The sequence below is a fragment of the Benincasa hispida genome, chromosome 10, assembly GCF_009727055.1.
Source record: "Benincasa hispida cultivar B227 chromosome 10, ASM972705v1, whole genome shotgun sequence".
Taxonomy (NCBI): domain Eukaryota; kingdom Viridiplantae; phylum Streptophyta; class Magnoliopsida; order Cucurbitales; family Cucurbitaceae; genus Benincasa; species Benincasa hispida.
The window spans coordinates 24,036,089-24,052,616 of NC_052358.1; the positions used below are offsets into that span (position 1 = coordinate 24,036,089).

Here is a 16,528-nt window from a genome sequence, read left to right on the forward strand (position 1 = left end):
TTCTCAACGTTCGACCTCCACATTAGTCGAGTTCTCAACATTCGACCTCTAGCCTCGAACTCCCAAAACAACAACACTTCTCTAATAGGTTTCAAAACAACAATATTTCTCTAATAAGTTTTGAAAACAACAATATTAATATTAAAGGTCCGATAAACTAATAAACATGTTATATAGGAAAAATTACATTTTTAGTCCTTGAGTTTTTAGCAATAGAAGTGTTTGGTTCCTTTTATTAGTCTCTATTTTTTTTTAATAGATTTAAAATATGGTTGTTTTTAAATATAGAAAAATGAACCAATATTTACAAAATATAGCAAAATTTTAGAACTATCAATGATTGATGTTGATAGACACCGACAGAAGTCTATCAGTATCTATCAACGTATATTATTGATAGTTTTAAAATTTTACTATATCTTGTAAATATTTTTAACGGTTTTACCATTCGAAATAATTTTTCTTTAAAAGATCCTTTTAAGTCATTTAAAATTATTTTGATTATTATTATTTTAAAAGCTAATGTGTTATTTTAAATTAAAAAGTTATACTTTCCCTCACCTACGCTCCCTCGCCAAAGCAACTACAACCACCTCCCTTACATATGGTGACTTTCAAAGATTCTAATGGAAACACATCTCTCATGGACATTTGTTTTTGTTTTTTTTTTTATTCTAAAATTTAGATAACTCAAATCTACGGATGTTTGAAATTATAGATGATTGATACCTGTAACTAATCATATTTATTTTGTATGAATATTTAAAAATATTTGGATAATTTTGTTGTTTAGTCAGATTCATAATTGAAATTGTCTTAAATTTACATGTATTTTATGAATGCCCTTACAAGTTCATATAATTTACACATTAACTTACTGTAATTTGAATTTATATAACATGTTTATCTTTTTTATTCATTTAAAATTTATGTTTCTAAATAAATTTAGTTTATAAAAATAACCCAAAGATAATTTTAATAGTTGTACAAGAGTTGATACAACTTTTGGACAAGTTTTGAAAATGTGTGATAAAAGAAATATTGCATTTTAAATTTCAATTCAAAATAAAGTCAGATATGGATGGTTGCATTTTGATTTTTAAATTTTGAGAAAAACTAAATTTTACAAAAAGAAAAAACAAGTAATATATGGAAAATATATAAAATTCCAATATTAATCTGCTTGAGAATTCACCGATCTCAGTGTTAATCTACCCAAGATTCATGCAAGATTTTATATACTTTCCACATTTTACCTTTTTTTTTTTTTAATTTTAATCTTTCCTAAAATTTAAAAATAAAAATAAATAATCATTCATCTAAAAAAATCATTTGAATAATTGGTAAATTGATTTGAAAATTAAAAATTTGGCTAGAGAAGATCACATAATATTTTGAAAAAATTACTAGAGTCTCAGTGTAATCTCTAGCCCAAAAGGGCCAAAACAATTTATAAATTTAAAAAAAAAACTAATTATTTTAACTAAATCTCGAACTTGAATTATAAAAAATGTGCTAGTTTTGTAATGTGAAACTTTAAAGGTCTTATTTCTAAAAAAAATTCCCAATGTAGGAGTAAAATTAGTTTTTTTTCCAACATATTTTAAATTATATTGACTTAAAAGATTAAAGATTGGAATAGTTTATTTCTACATATATTGTTGAACTTAAAAAAAAAAAAAAAAAAAAAAGAAAGAAAGAAAGAAAAAACTACTTTTCTAACCATGTACTTAAATTATAGAGAAAATCTTATAAATAAAAAAATCTAAAAAATATTTACACTTTATAGCAAAAAATTGAACTTATTTTTAAATTTTTTACTATAAAGTATAAATATTTTTAAATATTTTTATATTTAAAAATGTCCCTAAATTATATTCCTTTTAGTTCTCAAGTTGGAAGAATATGTGCGTTTGATTCCTAAGTTTTCAAAATATAATATATTTTTTATCCTCGAGTTTTTAAGAATGTGTTTGTTCGTTTCCTAAATTTTGAAAATGTACTGTTTATGTCTTAGAGTCTATAAGAACAGATTTAAAAGATTTTGAAGTATTTTTTTTATTATTTTAAATTAGAAAAAAATAATTGTAGATAGAATATAACATTTTTCTAAAAATATATTTTTTTCTAATTTAAAATATCATATGATTAATTAAAATAATAACCAAGCATAATTCAACTATCATAAATTTGTACTATATCAACCTTGAGTCTAGAGGTTCAATCATTTTTTTTTCTTAAATAACAGAGGTTTGATCTTCCCAATTCTCATCCGACATGTGGTAGAAAAAATATAAAAAAATACACACACACATATATATAACCTTACGTTATGGACCTTTTAAACTTGTCAATAAAAGCTCGAGAACTAAAAAATTACATTTTGAAAATTCAAGGACCAATCACATATTCTTCAAATGTTATGGACTAAAAAAGTAATTTTTCCTAATTTTTTTGTCAATATATTTATGTTTTAAGCAATTTGGGCTCCATTTGGATTAGTTATAGTTTTTAAAATAATTGTGGTATCAAAATGAAGCAGATTAATGTTTTTGTAAATTTAAAATGAAAAAAAAAATGGTAAAAAAGTTTGGTAAGTGTAAACTAAATTTATTGTGACTTAGCTTTAATGACCAAAATATTATTCTAATTATTTATACGTTTGTTTATGTATGGATTTTATGAGTTAACTATTTATAACTTTTTATACGGATAATTGTTTTAAAGAGCAAAACTGCTCTAAATATTGCAAATGTTACTGTTTATTAGTGATAGATACTGATATCTAGCAGTGTAACATTGTAACATTCCGATTTTTTAATGTAACGTCTCGATTTTTTTCATGTAATTTGTATTAAATTTTCTTAAAATATTTTAGCATTATTTTGCTAAATTTGGGCTAAAAATTTAATTCGGGAGACAAGATAATTAATCTAAAAGATATTTGTAAAGAATTGGAATTTTAATTCAACTTAAGGAAAAATTGGATTAATTTTATTTTGGAGAAAGTGTGTTTTTTAATTGATTAAATATTTGGAAGGATGTAATTTATCTCAACTATTGGATTGTATATTCCTCTAAATTTAGTTTAGAGTCAAAATTAAGTTAAGTGGAGAAAGTTAATTGGGTTGAGATTAATTTGATAAGAGATTTAGAATTTTTGGATTAGTTTGGATAAATATTTGAAAATGAAGAAAATGAAAAAAAAAATAGGATTTTGGAAACTAAAGTGAATTTGAAATTTAAGAAGGAAATAGGAAATTATGGTTCTAAATTTTATCCTTCTTAATTTTGGAGTTTGAGTCTAAATTAGAGAAGATAATTAATTTAAATTGAGTTGATAAAAGAAATTTGGATTTCATTTAAATTAATTAGATGATGAATTTTCTAATTAATTAAAATATGGATTTCCTAATTAGAGAAAATGTCTTATTCAAAAAGGAAATCAAATTTATCTATTACTTCAAGTTATGAAATCTCAAATAATTTAAGATTAGGAGTATTTAAAATCATGTTACTTTCATATTTTTTTTAACCGTTCCCCATTGTGCATCCACCGGTCACTGTCGCTTGCCAGATTTTTATTTGGTGAGTTGTTGATGATTTTTTTTTTTTGGATTTCTTGATTGGTTCTTTAGTACACACTGAATTTTAGGGCAACTTGATTTACTTATAAGATTTGGAGCATCGATTCAAGTTTTTGAAAGTCGTTAGTGTACTATTCAACAAGTTCCAGAGCTTTGGAGGGCATAATTGGTGAGTATTAAGACTATAGAACTTTTTGGATTAGTAATAAATGTTGGAAATTGGATTTTAAATCCTAAATTATGGTTTAGGTATAGATTTGAATCTTTGAGTGAAGTTTGGAATAAATTTGGAGTAAACAAAGCGTTTGAGACATTAATTCAAGTTTTCGTTGGAGGTTGATTTTTTAGATTAATTTTGGAATTTCAGTTCAAGGTAATTAATCTTACTGTTGAAACCGCATTTGTGTTAGGAGATAAATTTAAGAATAATTTTGAGGATTCAAAGACTATTTGCATCAAGATGCATGAGGAAAAATAAGCTTATCTTAATTCTGAACATGTTAGGAGTGCAAGCATGGATTAAATTTTTTATATGCTTTGCTAGAAGAATAATGAGCATGATGATATGTATTTACATGGTTGTGGGACTTTATTTTATGATACATGTTATTTATGATAGTGATAATTACCTCATACACGTAGTTAGATACCACAAGAGGTTTGTGTTTCCTTCGGGATTCACCAGAGGTGGTGATCTCCTTCGAGATTTCACACCGAGGTTTGTGTTTCCTTCGAGACTCACCAGAAGTTAATGATCTCCTTAGGGATTTCACCAGAGGTTTGTGGGTACATTTCACTAAAGGTTTGTGGGTACATCTCACCTATGATAGGGCGGTTATCGACTAGTAACCCCAATAGTGGGGTTATTTACTGAGTATTTTATACTCATCATTTCTTATGTTATGTTTTTCAAATAAGTGCAAGGACGTAACGCCAAATGACAGAAGGAATCCGTGACCGTGCCATTGGGACCAGAGAGATGCTTCTACTCATGTTTTCACGTTTTAGTGTTTTACATTCTAGTCTTGATGTTTGAACTTATAGTCCCATTGTTCGATATTTTATTTGTAAAATTTCATGAAATTTATTTTGAACTTATAGACCACAATCAAAGATTTTTACTTATTTAGATTTTACCAAAGTTATTTATTTAATAAAATTTGTTTGATTTAGTTAAAATTGTGAGAGAGTCGTTTTTAGATTTATGCATGCATATAATAATAGCCTAATATAAGTCCTATGTAGCCGGACTGTTACAAACATTTTGGTATATTTGTAAGTAAGTGGGCTCATTTCTCTATATTTTAAAACAATCCTTTTTATAGTTTAAATTACAAATTAAAATTTTTATTTCTTTAAATTATATGATAAATGGATAGAAAAAGAATTATTGTTATATAAAATTGAAATGTATAAGTATTATTCGGCTTAAAGTGTTTTTTTTTTTTTTTTTTTTTTTGAAAGAGCCAATTTAAGTATTTTATTATAGGAAAAATTACCCTCTTGGTCCTCAAGTTTTGAAGAATATGTGAGTTTGGTCCCTGTATTTTAAAAATATATCTTTTTATACCCTAAATTTTTAAAAATAGGTTTATAAAGTCCCTCAAATAACTTTGCGCTATTATTTTGAAGAGTTATATTACATTTTAAATTAGAAAAATAATTTTTAAAATCACATTCCCTCTAAAATTATTTTTTCAAATTTTAAATATCATATAATTATTTTTAAAAAAAATTAAAAAAAAAACGTCAAGGACCTTTTAGACCTATTTTTATAAATTCATGGTCTAAAAAGGTACATTTTGAAAACTTAATGACCAAATAGACATGTTTTTATAAACTTGGGATTAAAAATATATATTTTTAAAATTCAGGGACCAAATGCACATATACTTAAAAAATTTGGAGACTAAAAAGGTAATTTTTTTCTTTATTATATGTTCATTTTTTTTAAATAGTACATAATATAAAGTGAAAGATATTTTATTTAATCAAAATTGTGTGATACAATTTTAAGAAAAACAATTGTTACAAAAATATTAGTAAAAAATTTATTGATATGAGATAAAATAGATGTAAAAGGATATATATATATATATATAACAATTTGTTAGAGAATATAACAGATTTTTCGTATATAGGTGATTTTTAGTGAAAGGATAATTAGAAAGGTGATTTTTTAAAAAAATTAAGAAATAATCCAATTCTACCCAACGCAATCCTAAACAAAACTTTAATCATGAGCTCCAAGAATATATAACCATTGAACTTTAAATATTAAAATTTTTATACTCTAAATAAAATTTATTTTTGATAATTATAATTGAGATATATCTTACACCGATACATAGATTAAATCACACTCAATTTTAGATTATAGAACTATCAAATTTATTCCTTCATCGTTGTTACAAAGATATGTATATCCACATTTTAGGATTTGTATTATCAGTTTTGAGGTCTAAGATTTGATCATCACTCTCCGTATTGTCATTAGTATATATATAAGATTAAACTGTAAAAATAGAAATTCTACTGCTAAAATTTATATATTAAATATTTTTTTAAAAAAGAAATATTATATTTTAACCAATATCAGATTTATTAAAAGATCAAAAATAGAAATTATACAGCTAAAATTTACATATTTAAAAAAGAAATATTACATTTCTTAAAAGAAAAATAAATAAATATAATCATTATCAGATTTTATTTCTTCCATTATAGAAAAATAATATTTAATTATCATTTTATCTTTATCTTTATCTTACTGTATTACAATTGGGATTCTGAGGAATCATTTATGTCCATTTGCCCTTTTAGATAATTCTAAATTTTCAATTATATCCCTAATAACCACATCATTTATTCTATTAAAGTAACATATATCTCCAAAAATTCCATGCATTAAAGCTCTAAAAAAAATCTTAATCAAAATCTTCCCAAATAATACCCACTGAAAAATATAAATGTTTTATAAACCATTAATTTTTTTACATCCACAAATCTATTTAAATTTTGAAATGCCAACTCACATATCTCATCTTTAAACCCAAATTTACACAGTGTTTAGTTTAGGGGAAAAAGAAAATCAGATGTCGTCATTTTGGTGCAGTTCTAATAGCGGTTTAATAAAAATTTATCATGTGATAATTTTTTTTAAAAAAAAATTAACTATTTTTATGCTCTTCCTATTTATAAAAAAAAAATATTGCTCCTCCTAAAATTAAAAGGAGTTATTCTATTCCCTTTTTTTAAAGAAAAAAAAAAGAGAGAGAGAGAGAAAGAAAAAGAAAAGAAAAGAGTTATTTTATTTTTATATATATATATATATATAAAAAAAAAAAAAAAAAAAAAAAAAAAAGGGGAAAGGAGGAAAAGGAAAGTTGATTGAAGAGAAACCAGAGCTTGAAAAGAGAGCAATGTTTTTGTCCTTTACATATTTGCTTTAAGCTGAGAAGCCGCATCGTCATCGTCCCATCATCTTCTATTTCCATTCTTATTTCTATTTCAAGAGAATTTGCAGATACCTTCGCTTTTGCCCTTCTTACGCTTTTTATATAAAACCCTCAACATCGCCCTATTCAAATCCACACCTCTTCTTCTTCTTCCTCCTCTCTCAACTAACCTTCTTACTGATTCGCCCATTAAGTTTCGGTACGTTCCTGTTTTGTCCCACTTTGTGCTTCTCTTTGTGTATTACTCCTTGGTGGCGATATGTTTTTCTCAGTGGAATAAGCTTTTTAGATCTGTTTGCCAATGGAGATGGGGGTTTCTCAGTTATTTGGTTTAGATTTCTTTCTTACCACACCTCTAATGGAGATGGGGTTCTTTGTTCTTGGGTTTTCTGGGTTTTCTCATCGCCTCGAGAACTCTATGCCCTTTTCTCGTGGATGAATTTTATTGGGTTTTCTTTGTTTTCTGGAAACGGTTATATTTTCTGTGCAGGCGGAAAATTTTCGTGCTCTGTTTTTGCTCTGTTTTTGAGAGATGTTTTGTGTAGTGGACCGTGGGGATGGCTTCATTCAATTGTTTTGTTTCATACCAATGATAATATGGCAATAAAACTTTTGTCAAGTGATGAATAACGAAAAATCTTGTTTCTAGGTGTTCTTATGCTCTTTTGCATAGAAAGTTCATTACGATTTTTCAACTTCCCTGGAAAGAGTAGTTAGTTATATTATATGGAGTTCTGATTTCGATTGCAACTTGGGTTTGGATTCACTTGCATATTGGTTTCGGTTATTAATTGTTGGGATTGCGATTTATCTTCTTTTAGGTAAATTCTTAGGTATGCGTATATCCGTTTTTAGTTTCTTCTATGCATGATTATGCTCTAGGATCTGTTTTCCAAGTAACGGATCCGAACTTATGTGCGTACCTAAAGAAAGATTGATAGTTCTTTTCACTTTCAAGTGGTTTGCTTGCACTGAGTCCATCTGCTTCAAAAGAAAGCTTATGAATGCAGAAGATTCTGAATCTTCATCTTCCACCATGTTATGTAGCAAATTGGAATTTCTAACCATTTTTTTAACATAACATTAATCTAGGGAAGTTATGGGGTGGATTGTGTCTTTGAGAGATTTATTAATGAATTTCCATCACTTGAATTTCTTATTGATTAAATAAATTGAATCTGGGTCTGTCAAGTTGAACATGTTCTGATATTTATGGCAACTTCAGAAATCATCCACATCATTCTTCACTTGGAGGTTTCGTGAAAGGATTTTCAAGAAGCGGCCATTCAGAATACAATAATCTAATGAGCTTACCCATGTTCTTGTCAGTTCTGGGACCCAATTAATAATATATTCGAACCAATGGATTAGGATGATTTGTTTGGCTGTTTCATTAGTTATCTTATCTCTGCAATGGATGGGATGTTTTTGGTTTATTGATGAATTCCTAGTAAAACGTGTCTTCATACCTTCATCTTATCTGAACTGCCGATTCTTTTGTCTGCTTCTATTGCATCCTTGTACGTACGAACAGCAGCCTTTAACTGTGAATTTCTTATCAAGTTGTGCAAGATCTCGTTAATCTTCTCTTGAAATCTAGTTGTTTCATGTTGTGAGTTCTGACCTTGTTTCTTGGACATGTTTCTCAGCTTGAGGCATTAGAAGAAGAAGACTGTGCTGAAGCATAAACCTGGCCATGGAACATCAGTACGTTGAAGAGACGTTGATCCAAAACAACAATTCATTACGAGGAAACAAATTATGTTTAGACAACCAAACATGTATTTCAGATGCTGATGATGGAGCTTCCCATGGCTTTGACTGCAACATATGCCTAGACTCAGTTCAAGATCCTGTTGTAACACTTTGTGGTCATCTCTTCTGTTGGCCTTGCATTTATAAATGGCTTCAATACAAGAACTTATCTGCGCAGCAACAATGCCAACAAGCAGAATGCCGTTGTCCTGTTTGCAAGGCTGAAGTCTCCCACACGACTCTCGTCCCAATCTACGGAAAATTTCAGACTATAAATCCCTCCAAAGCTAAAGCACCATCAAATCTTGGCCCAGCCATCCCACGCAGGCCACTTGGCCGTGCCTGCGGGACAGAGGCACCAGCATCTCCAAGTCCCCAACTTCATCCCCGCAACTATTCTCCTCAGTCAAACTCATACTATTCACGAACACAGAACAACTACATCGCTTCGTCGATGCTCAGCTCAAGTAGTATCACAACAAACATCATCCATCCAGTGATCGGAATGTTCGGTGATGCGATTTACACAAGAACATTCAGAAACACAACACCAAACCTATACACTTATCCAAATTCATATGGTCATGTGAGCAACAGTAGTGTAAGACTGAGGAGGCACATAATGCAGGCTGATGAGTCGCTGAGCAGAATTTGTTTCTTCTTGTTTTGTTGCTTAGTTATATGTCTTCTATTATTCTAATTAGCTCCCTTTAGATCATTTCTAGCCATTGGATGTAGATACACATATAGCATGTAATTATGAGCTTAGTATAAAAAGGGGTACAGATTTCCTTCAATCTGTTTCATGGGATTGGTGGATTCGCTATAATGAAAATTATTTTATGTGGCAATCGACTCTTTAAGTGGGAATCCCATTATCACAAAAAGTTAATTAGATGTGTACTATATTACCATAGGGATCTCCTATAAGTAATCCATGAAAAGAATAAAGATAGATAAAGCTTGCTCATCTTTTCTTCTCTTTGTTTATCTGCTTGACTAAAAGGGAAAAAAAAAACTAAAAATCCAAATCAGGACCTCTCAATTCTGTGGTTATCCAAACCTGATTCATTTCAATATAAAATTAAGTGAAAAGAAAAGGGCATCTTCATGCTTCCAACAAGTCTTTCTCCAAAGGAACAAATTTCTTCCGTGAATGGCACGGCTTTATATTTGTTTGGATATTTTCTAAGCAACCAATAAGCTTCCCACTAGTACCCGAATTGGCCGAACCAAGTCGATGATTAACCGTCGTATTTTTACAATGATATGATATTAATATTTGTTGAAATCTTCATGACTTTCTAATCGATGTGGAATTACGAGCACCGCCATGTGGTCCAATGGATGTGGCTTGTGGCTAGTATTGGAAAACTCTCAGATTTTTTCACAAGGGCAACCACCAAATTGGAAAATTAAGTTTCTTGAAGGAATTACTAGTTTAAGAACACTTTGCAAAATGCTCACCCACATTATTGTGTGTGAAAAGAATTTAGTAGGCAGTCAATTTCAGCCACGAGATGTAGGGTCCATTTGATTTGATAGAGTTTTATTTCTGGTTTTCTTGTTTTTTGTTTTCAATTTTTTGAGAAAGACAAGCGTTAAGGATTTTCCCCTCCTTTTTGTTCTTTCTCAATCGAAATATTTACATCGGTTAATTACATTTTTTTTTTTAAATAGCGAAAAAAAAAGTTGCAACCTTTATTGCCTATAATTCATCAAGAATAATTTTGAGAAAAAATAGTTTTGGATATAGTATTCATAAGTTTGAAAAAGGTATATTTTTAGTTCTTAAACATTGAGTTTGATTTAACAATTTTACCATTGAAAAAAATAGATTTTTTACACCTTCAACCTCAATTTTTTAATAAATACTCACTTTAGTCCTTGACGTTAATGTCTATTAATTAATTTATAATAATTACAATATGAAAATTTAAAATTAATTTTAATTGTGATGAAAAATAGTAAAAAATAATTAATTATAATCCTTTTAATTGTTTAAAATTAGATAATAAATATTAATACTAAAGACTAAAAGTGAGTATTTGATGAAAAATCAAAGTAAAAAATGTAAATCTTAAAATCTAAAAACCAAATTGAAACAATTTCAAGGGTAAAATACACCATTTTAAATTAATGGACTAAATTAAAATCCAACACACAACACTTAAAAACCAAATAGAAACTATATTATATCCAAAACCTAAACACCAAAAAAATATTATTTTTCCCAAGGATTATATCGAGGCACCCTATATCTGGCTGCTCTTTCCCATTTTTTTCCCCTATAAAAATGATTTCCAGAATAAAATTAAAGTGCAGTAATCACGTTTATATTGGGAATTTGGGAAGGGGCATCGAACAAAAATGACCCAACTGCATATCTCCTTTCAAATATCTCAGTTTGACTTGGAGGTGGAGTTTGACACTATTTCAACCATTTTTTAAAAAAAACTAATACATATTTTTTGTTGGTGTTGTGAAAGAGGGGATGGATATTAATTCTGATAGTTTTGTCTTCTCTTCATCAGAAATTTATTTTTCTTGGGATATGAAAGTATGAGTTTAATGGAAAAAAAATGAAGGGCATAGTCCTAATTAGTATTTTGGAGGACGACATTGATAAGTTAAATGAGAAAAGGGCACAGCTCCCAAACTCTACCATAAATTCCAGCTGGAGCCCGCAAATTCCCACTATACACCACACATCTACCAAAATATTTGATGACCATAATATCAACAAACAATGATATAAAATGTATCGTCAAATTCGAACCCCTCACTCCTCATTTAACTTGTTAAAACAATACTCACTTCTTTAACTCTTTAACACACAGATCACTTCTTAAACTTACCGACTATTCGTTATAAAGAAAAATGGTAAAGTACTTTTTCGGTCCTTGATGTTTGGATAAGGGATCAAAATTGTTACTTCAAGTCTTCCGAAACCTCTCAAATGTTAAACACAAACATTAATGCAAACAATTTTTCATTTCTAGTACTACAGTAGTATGAAGAATTTTAACAAATATGCAAGTATTATTCTAATTTACCATCAAATCATGGACAATAAACAATTAATTCTTGACAAATCAAGGTCTAAAATGGCATATCTGATTCCATCACAGCACCTGTGTTAGAAAAGTCGAAAAAGGGATGTAAAGGAAAGAAAAAGCGATGATGTTAGACTGCAATTGTGAGATGTGATCCAGTAATATTGACATACAAGGAAGTTTCAAAGTTTGATTTAAATGCAACCCAAAAAAAAAAAAAAAACTAGTTAAGGACAATTATATATATATCAAGATACTCCTCCCACGCCCTTCAATCTTCATAATATTTACGGGACTTGTGGACATTTCATTTACAATGACCATGAATGTTCAAAAGTTTGTCCAGTAGCTATTAAGAAAGCAAGACCTACCTACTGTACGCTTCAGCGCATGATTGAAGCCTACTGTTCCAACCTACGAATTTGAAGGTACTTTCTATACAAAAGCTCCATAAAAATGCAGCAACTTGAGATGTTTCACATTTTCCTGCAATTAAGTTAATAAAATTCAGGACTCAGATACATGAAATGGGAGCAGTTTCTGGAAAGAATGGTTTGGTTCCTACCTGTATGGTTTCATCAGGTTGATAAGGGAAATGGAAACCTGTCGAACAATTCTGCAGAACCTCGGGACTTTTCATCCACGCTCTTCGGGCATCACTCACCTTTATTTTGTATTTAAAGATCTATAGCAGAACGGAAAGAGATGCTTGTTAATGGTTATGCAGTAGGTAATGAAGGTATCTTCCTAAAACAAAATCTTCAGCTCAGTTCATTTTATCAAAAATAAGTCCATGAAATTCTCTTAAACCTCCCTTGAACAAGCTTAGAAATGAGGGTCAATTCTTTCAATCAAACTCACTTAAAAATAATAATAAAATACGTGAATGCGATTGACACTGATTTGCAAGGTAAAATGCTACCTAGGATGATATCTATACGCTATATAAAAGGTCGAAGAATAAGGTTTTTGAGTACCTTTGCCAACTCTTCTAGCTTAATTAAGAATCTTTGCTTACTCTAGTTATCAATTTACTTTGTAATCACAAAGTAACCTGGTCACATAATATATTATTCCAGCACTTATTAAGTTAGTTGAATCGAATAAGCTTTGCATAATATATCTTACTAAAAAATCAAATTGATTTGTTAACCCGTTCGGTAACCATTTCGTTTTTGTTTTTTATTTTTGAAAATTAAGTCAACTTCTTCCCAATTTCTTCCCATGATTTGCATCTTTCTTAAGTAGAAGAGTTGAATTTTTAGCCAAATTTCAAAAACAAGTTCTTAAAAACTACCCTTTTCTTTTAGTTCTCAAAAATTGGCTTGACTTATGAAAACATTGGTAAAAAGTAGATAACTAAGAAATTTAGAAGTGGAAGAAGTGTCTATTCAAGCTTAAATTTTCTTTAGATCATTGAACCTTTCACACGTTTTCTATTTTGAGAACCCCTCAAGATTTCAAATGTTTTGTACTGTGCTCTAAGCTCATTAAATTTTGGTGTTGTGACTGAAAAAACAAGCAATGAAGAGGTTACATACAATAACCTAAACATTTTAAACCAAAGTATTATGCCCATGAACATAAGAACCAACGGGAATAACAATGTAGTTGAACAAAAGCCTATTTCATGTTGCACGTACCTCAGAAAGAGGGATGGTTGGTTTCTCTAGGTCATCCCCATCAACAATTATACCAGTACCCTGGCATGCAGGGCAGAAAACAGAATCAATTTGGGTTTTTATTTGTCTCGTTTCACAGTCCTTGCTGTGTTTGCTGCCCTTAGCCTTTTTCTTTCTCCTGTACCTTCGTCTAACTTTTGGACCACCTAGATCCTTCACACTAATCTCATACTCACAGAGAAGTATCCAGTGTATAAGGCAAGAGGTATGAAATACATGAAACACCTAAATCAGCAAATGTTGTAAATAAATAAGCGCCTAAGCCCATACCAATATCATCATAATTGACAATCACATCACAAATCCTGAAAAAGAAAGAACTGACATTACCCCATTAACATTTCGACTACTGCAGGCAAGTCTTCCAGTTTTCATGTTCAAAAGTGTTGCTACATCTTTATGAGTAAGTATCTTCTGTTGACAGATATCACACATCCGCTCTGCAGCTAAACGCTGTTGCCTTCTCAGCTCACGCCTTACTGCTTTATTCAACATTATTGTTTTACTCAAAATTTGATCATCATATGTATCCAGCAACAGCGATGACGTGACACTATTAGAAGCTGAGGAATCTTCACCAGACGAATCATATTGATGGCTTATAGACTGACTAGCATCCTCAGGATCAGAGAAAGATATCTTTCTTTTCACTCGACAGTTCTCATTATTCTGTGATTCAGCTCCAGGACTTGATGAGAGCAATAATTTGACATCATCAAGCAAGCCCTTTCTACCTAAATCAACATTATAAGTGAAAGTAACAATAGCATAATTATGTTCAGGAACTTTGACCTTATTGTCAATCCCGACATTTACTTTACCCAGCCATTCACACCATATTCTGCTAACTCCAGAAAAGATCCCATTCTTTTCAGTGAGCCTAGCAGCGATTTGTCCATAACCCAACTCCCTCACTTTTATATCAGAAATTTCTTCCTTAATCAGTACACCAGGAATCACCAAATGACCCCCATCTCCACCATCGTTCACATTCTCGAAGGAACAATCTTCCATGTTCCTTACATTTCCATTAAACTCATCATGTCCATTGCCATTGCCTTTCGAATTTCCAACATACCTGACAATCGCAAGATTGTTATCATTGTTGTGATACTCCAACAACCTTTCATGATTGTCATTTGACATCCCAACCTGGTTATCTCCTTCAACTGGCTTATGGAAGAAAAGAACACCATCATCAAAAGGCCACGGATTTGGTCCTAAGAGAGTCAGCTTAGCAGCCGATAATCTTTCAGTGTGAAGAGTGCCCTTCAGGTGGTTAAAGAGCACTGAATCACTATAACATGGTGCAAGACACAAAGTACAGAAGAAAATAAACCTTTTCCCATCTTCTCGTAGCTCAACGTATGTGTGCCCTTGTGACCTTACATTGCGTAGAATCGTTCTAGCAGCTTGTTCTCGAAGACTATATGAAGCAGACTTCGGGAACCCCAACTCCATCCTTCGAGCCATTCAATAACTCTCACTGAAGAGCTTGAATTAAAATTTTCAAATTAAAAAATTCGTTAAAAAAGGGCCGAGTTTCACGGTAGAATTCCGTAGTAGTCTTCAATGAAAGAGAGAAGAGAAACAACAGCTTATCTTCTATTCGAAAAGAACCAAAAGCAGGAGCCTATGTTAGGTTTGGCAATAAGAACGAAGAAACCTCACCGACGAAGAAAACTTCGAGGAGTCAACCAACAAGAACAATCAATCTTCAAATTGAAAGAAAATCAACAAATATGCCCAGAATCGAAAGAGAATCCTCGAAGATGCAGACCAGAGCACATCCAAAAGCTAAGAAATTAAAGAAACCCTAAAGAAAACTTAAAAAGGCGAAGGTATACATATTCGTAGCGTGCTTCGTAATGGATTGATCGAAAACCGCGGAGTCCTTCCATCTTCGGCGAGCAAGACGCAGGCAAAGGAAAGCAAAACGTTCGAGAACGAATCTTCCAACTCCATAGCCATCTCCATTGGTTACAAATTGGAGGGCGAAAGAGGGAGGGGAAAACGAAGAAGAAAACCGAAATCGAAATGATTCTGAAGAAAATGGAGGGAAAATGAAGGAAAACTTACAAAATTCTAGAATTCAGCTGGTGAAGAATTGAGAACTGAACCGATTTCTTCGAAGATTTGTCCGAAAAGCAAAATAGAGTCGAGAGGAAGAAGGCAAGCAATGTAGAAACATGTGCTAATAATTAATTATTATTTCTATCGGGTGATTGAGCACCGGAACATAGCAAGTCGCCTGTTATGAGCCGTTGGATTGAAAGTTTATTGTTTTGATGGGTGATGGACGGCAGTAGATTAGGTGGTTGATTAGATAAAGATAGAAGCGAGTGTAGGGAAGAGAAAGTAGATTCGAATATGAGGACATGGGGATGCCTAAACATGATAGTTTGCTTCCTGAATTGAGATAAGCTAAAGAGACAGATTGCTTAAAGGATCTATCGCCACGTGGCTTATTTGGAAATAATATATAATTTATACCGAGTCAATTTTCTTCAATTTGAGGTAATAAGGAGTACTTCTCATAATTGTTGAAACTACGAACTTTTTTTTAATACTACTAAACTCCAAAGTACTTCATAATTTGACTCGTTATCAAATTATATATTATTTTGTAGATCATGTAATTCATGAACGTTATTATTATTTGTAATAATTACTGAAAGTAGTATGAGAAATTATAATTTTTTCTATTAAATTATCAAAAATTCGAGTAGAGAATACATATTCCTTGTATTTCATAAATATGGATATTCTTTTATATTTAATTGTTTGTCATAATTGTTGTTTGTCATAACAACAATAAAATGAAAAATATATCCAAATTATTCTAAATCAACTGATGGTTTGGTTTGGTTTTTTAATATAAAATTGGACATCTTGATTTATATTTGAAGGAAACAAAAAAAGTATTGATTTAGATCAGTTATTTATTAGAAAAAGCAATAAAAAGCGAACCAAACCAATGGTGTGTGTAT

The 16,528-nt window shown here is 30.4% G+C and overlaps 2 protein-coding genes across 2 annotated transcripts; one reads left to right on the plus strand and one right to left on the minus strand.

The window, feature by feature from the left end:
- Window positions 1-7,023: 7,023 nt before the first annotated feature.
- Window positions 7,024-9,651, plus strand: LOC120088370 (E3 ubiquitin-protein ligase RMA1H1-like). Its single transcript, XM_039045601.1, has 2 exons — window positions 7,024-7,244; window positions 8,695-9,651. The coding sequence occupies exon 2, from the start codon at window positions 8,742-8,744 to the stop codon at window positions 9,498-9,500; it is 759 nt and encodes a 252-aa protein (XP_038901529.1). The 5' UTR covers window positions 7,024-7,244; window positions 8,695-8,741; the 3' UTR covers window positions 9,501-9,651.
- A 2,346-nt stretch (window positions 9,652-11,997) lies between these two features.
- LOC120088321 lies at window positions 11,998-15,728 on the minus strand. The gene is made up of 4 exons (XM_039045538.1): window positions 13,869-15,728; window positions 13,500-13,763; window positions 12,422-12,541; window positions 11,998-12,342 (listed from the first exon to the last, which is right to left on the minus strand). Exons 1-4 carry the CDS (start codon window positions 15,009-15,011, stop codon window positions 12,292-12,294), a joined length of 1,578 nt encoding a protein of 525 aa, XP_038901466.1. The 5' UTR covers window positions 15,012-15,728; the 3' UTR covers window positions 11,998-12,291.
- Between the last annotated feature and the right edge of the window lie 800 nt (window positions 15,729-16,528).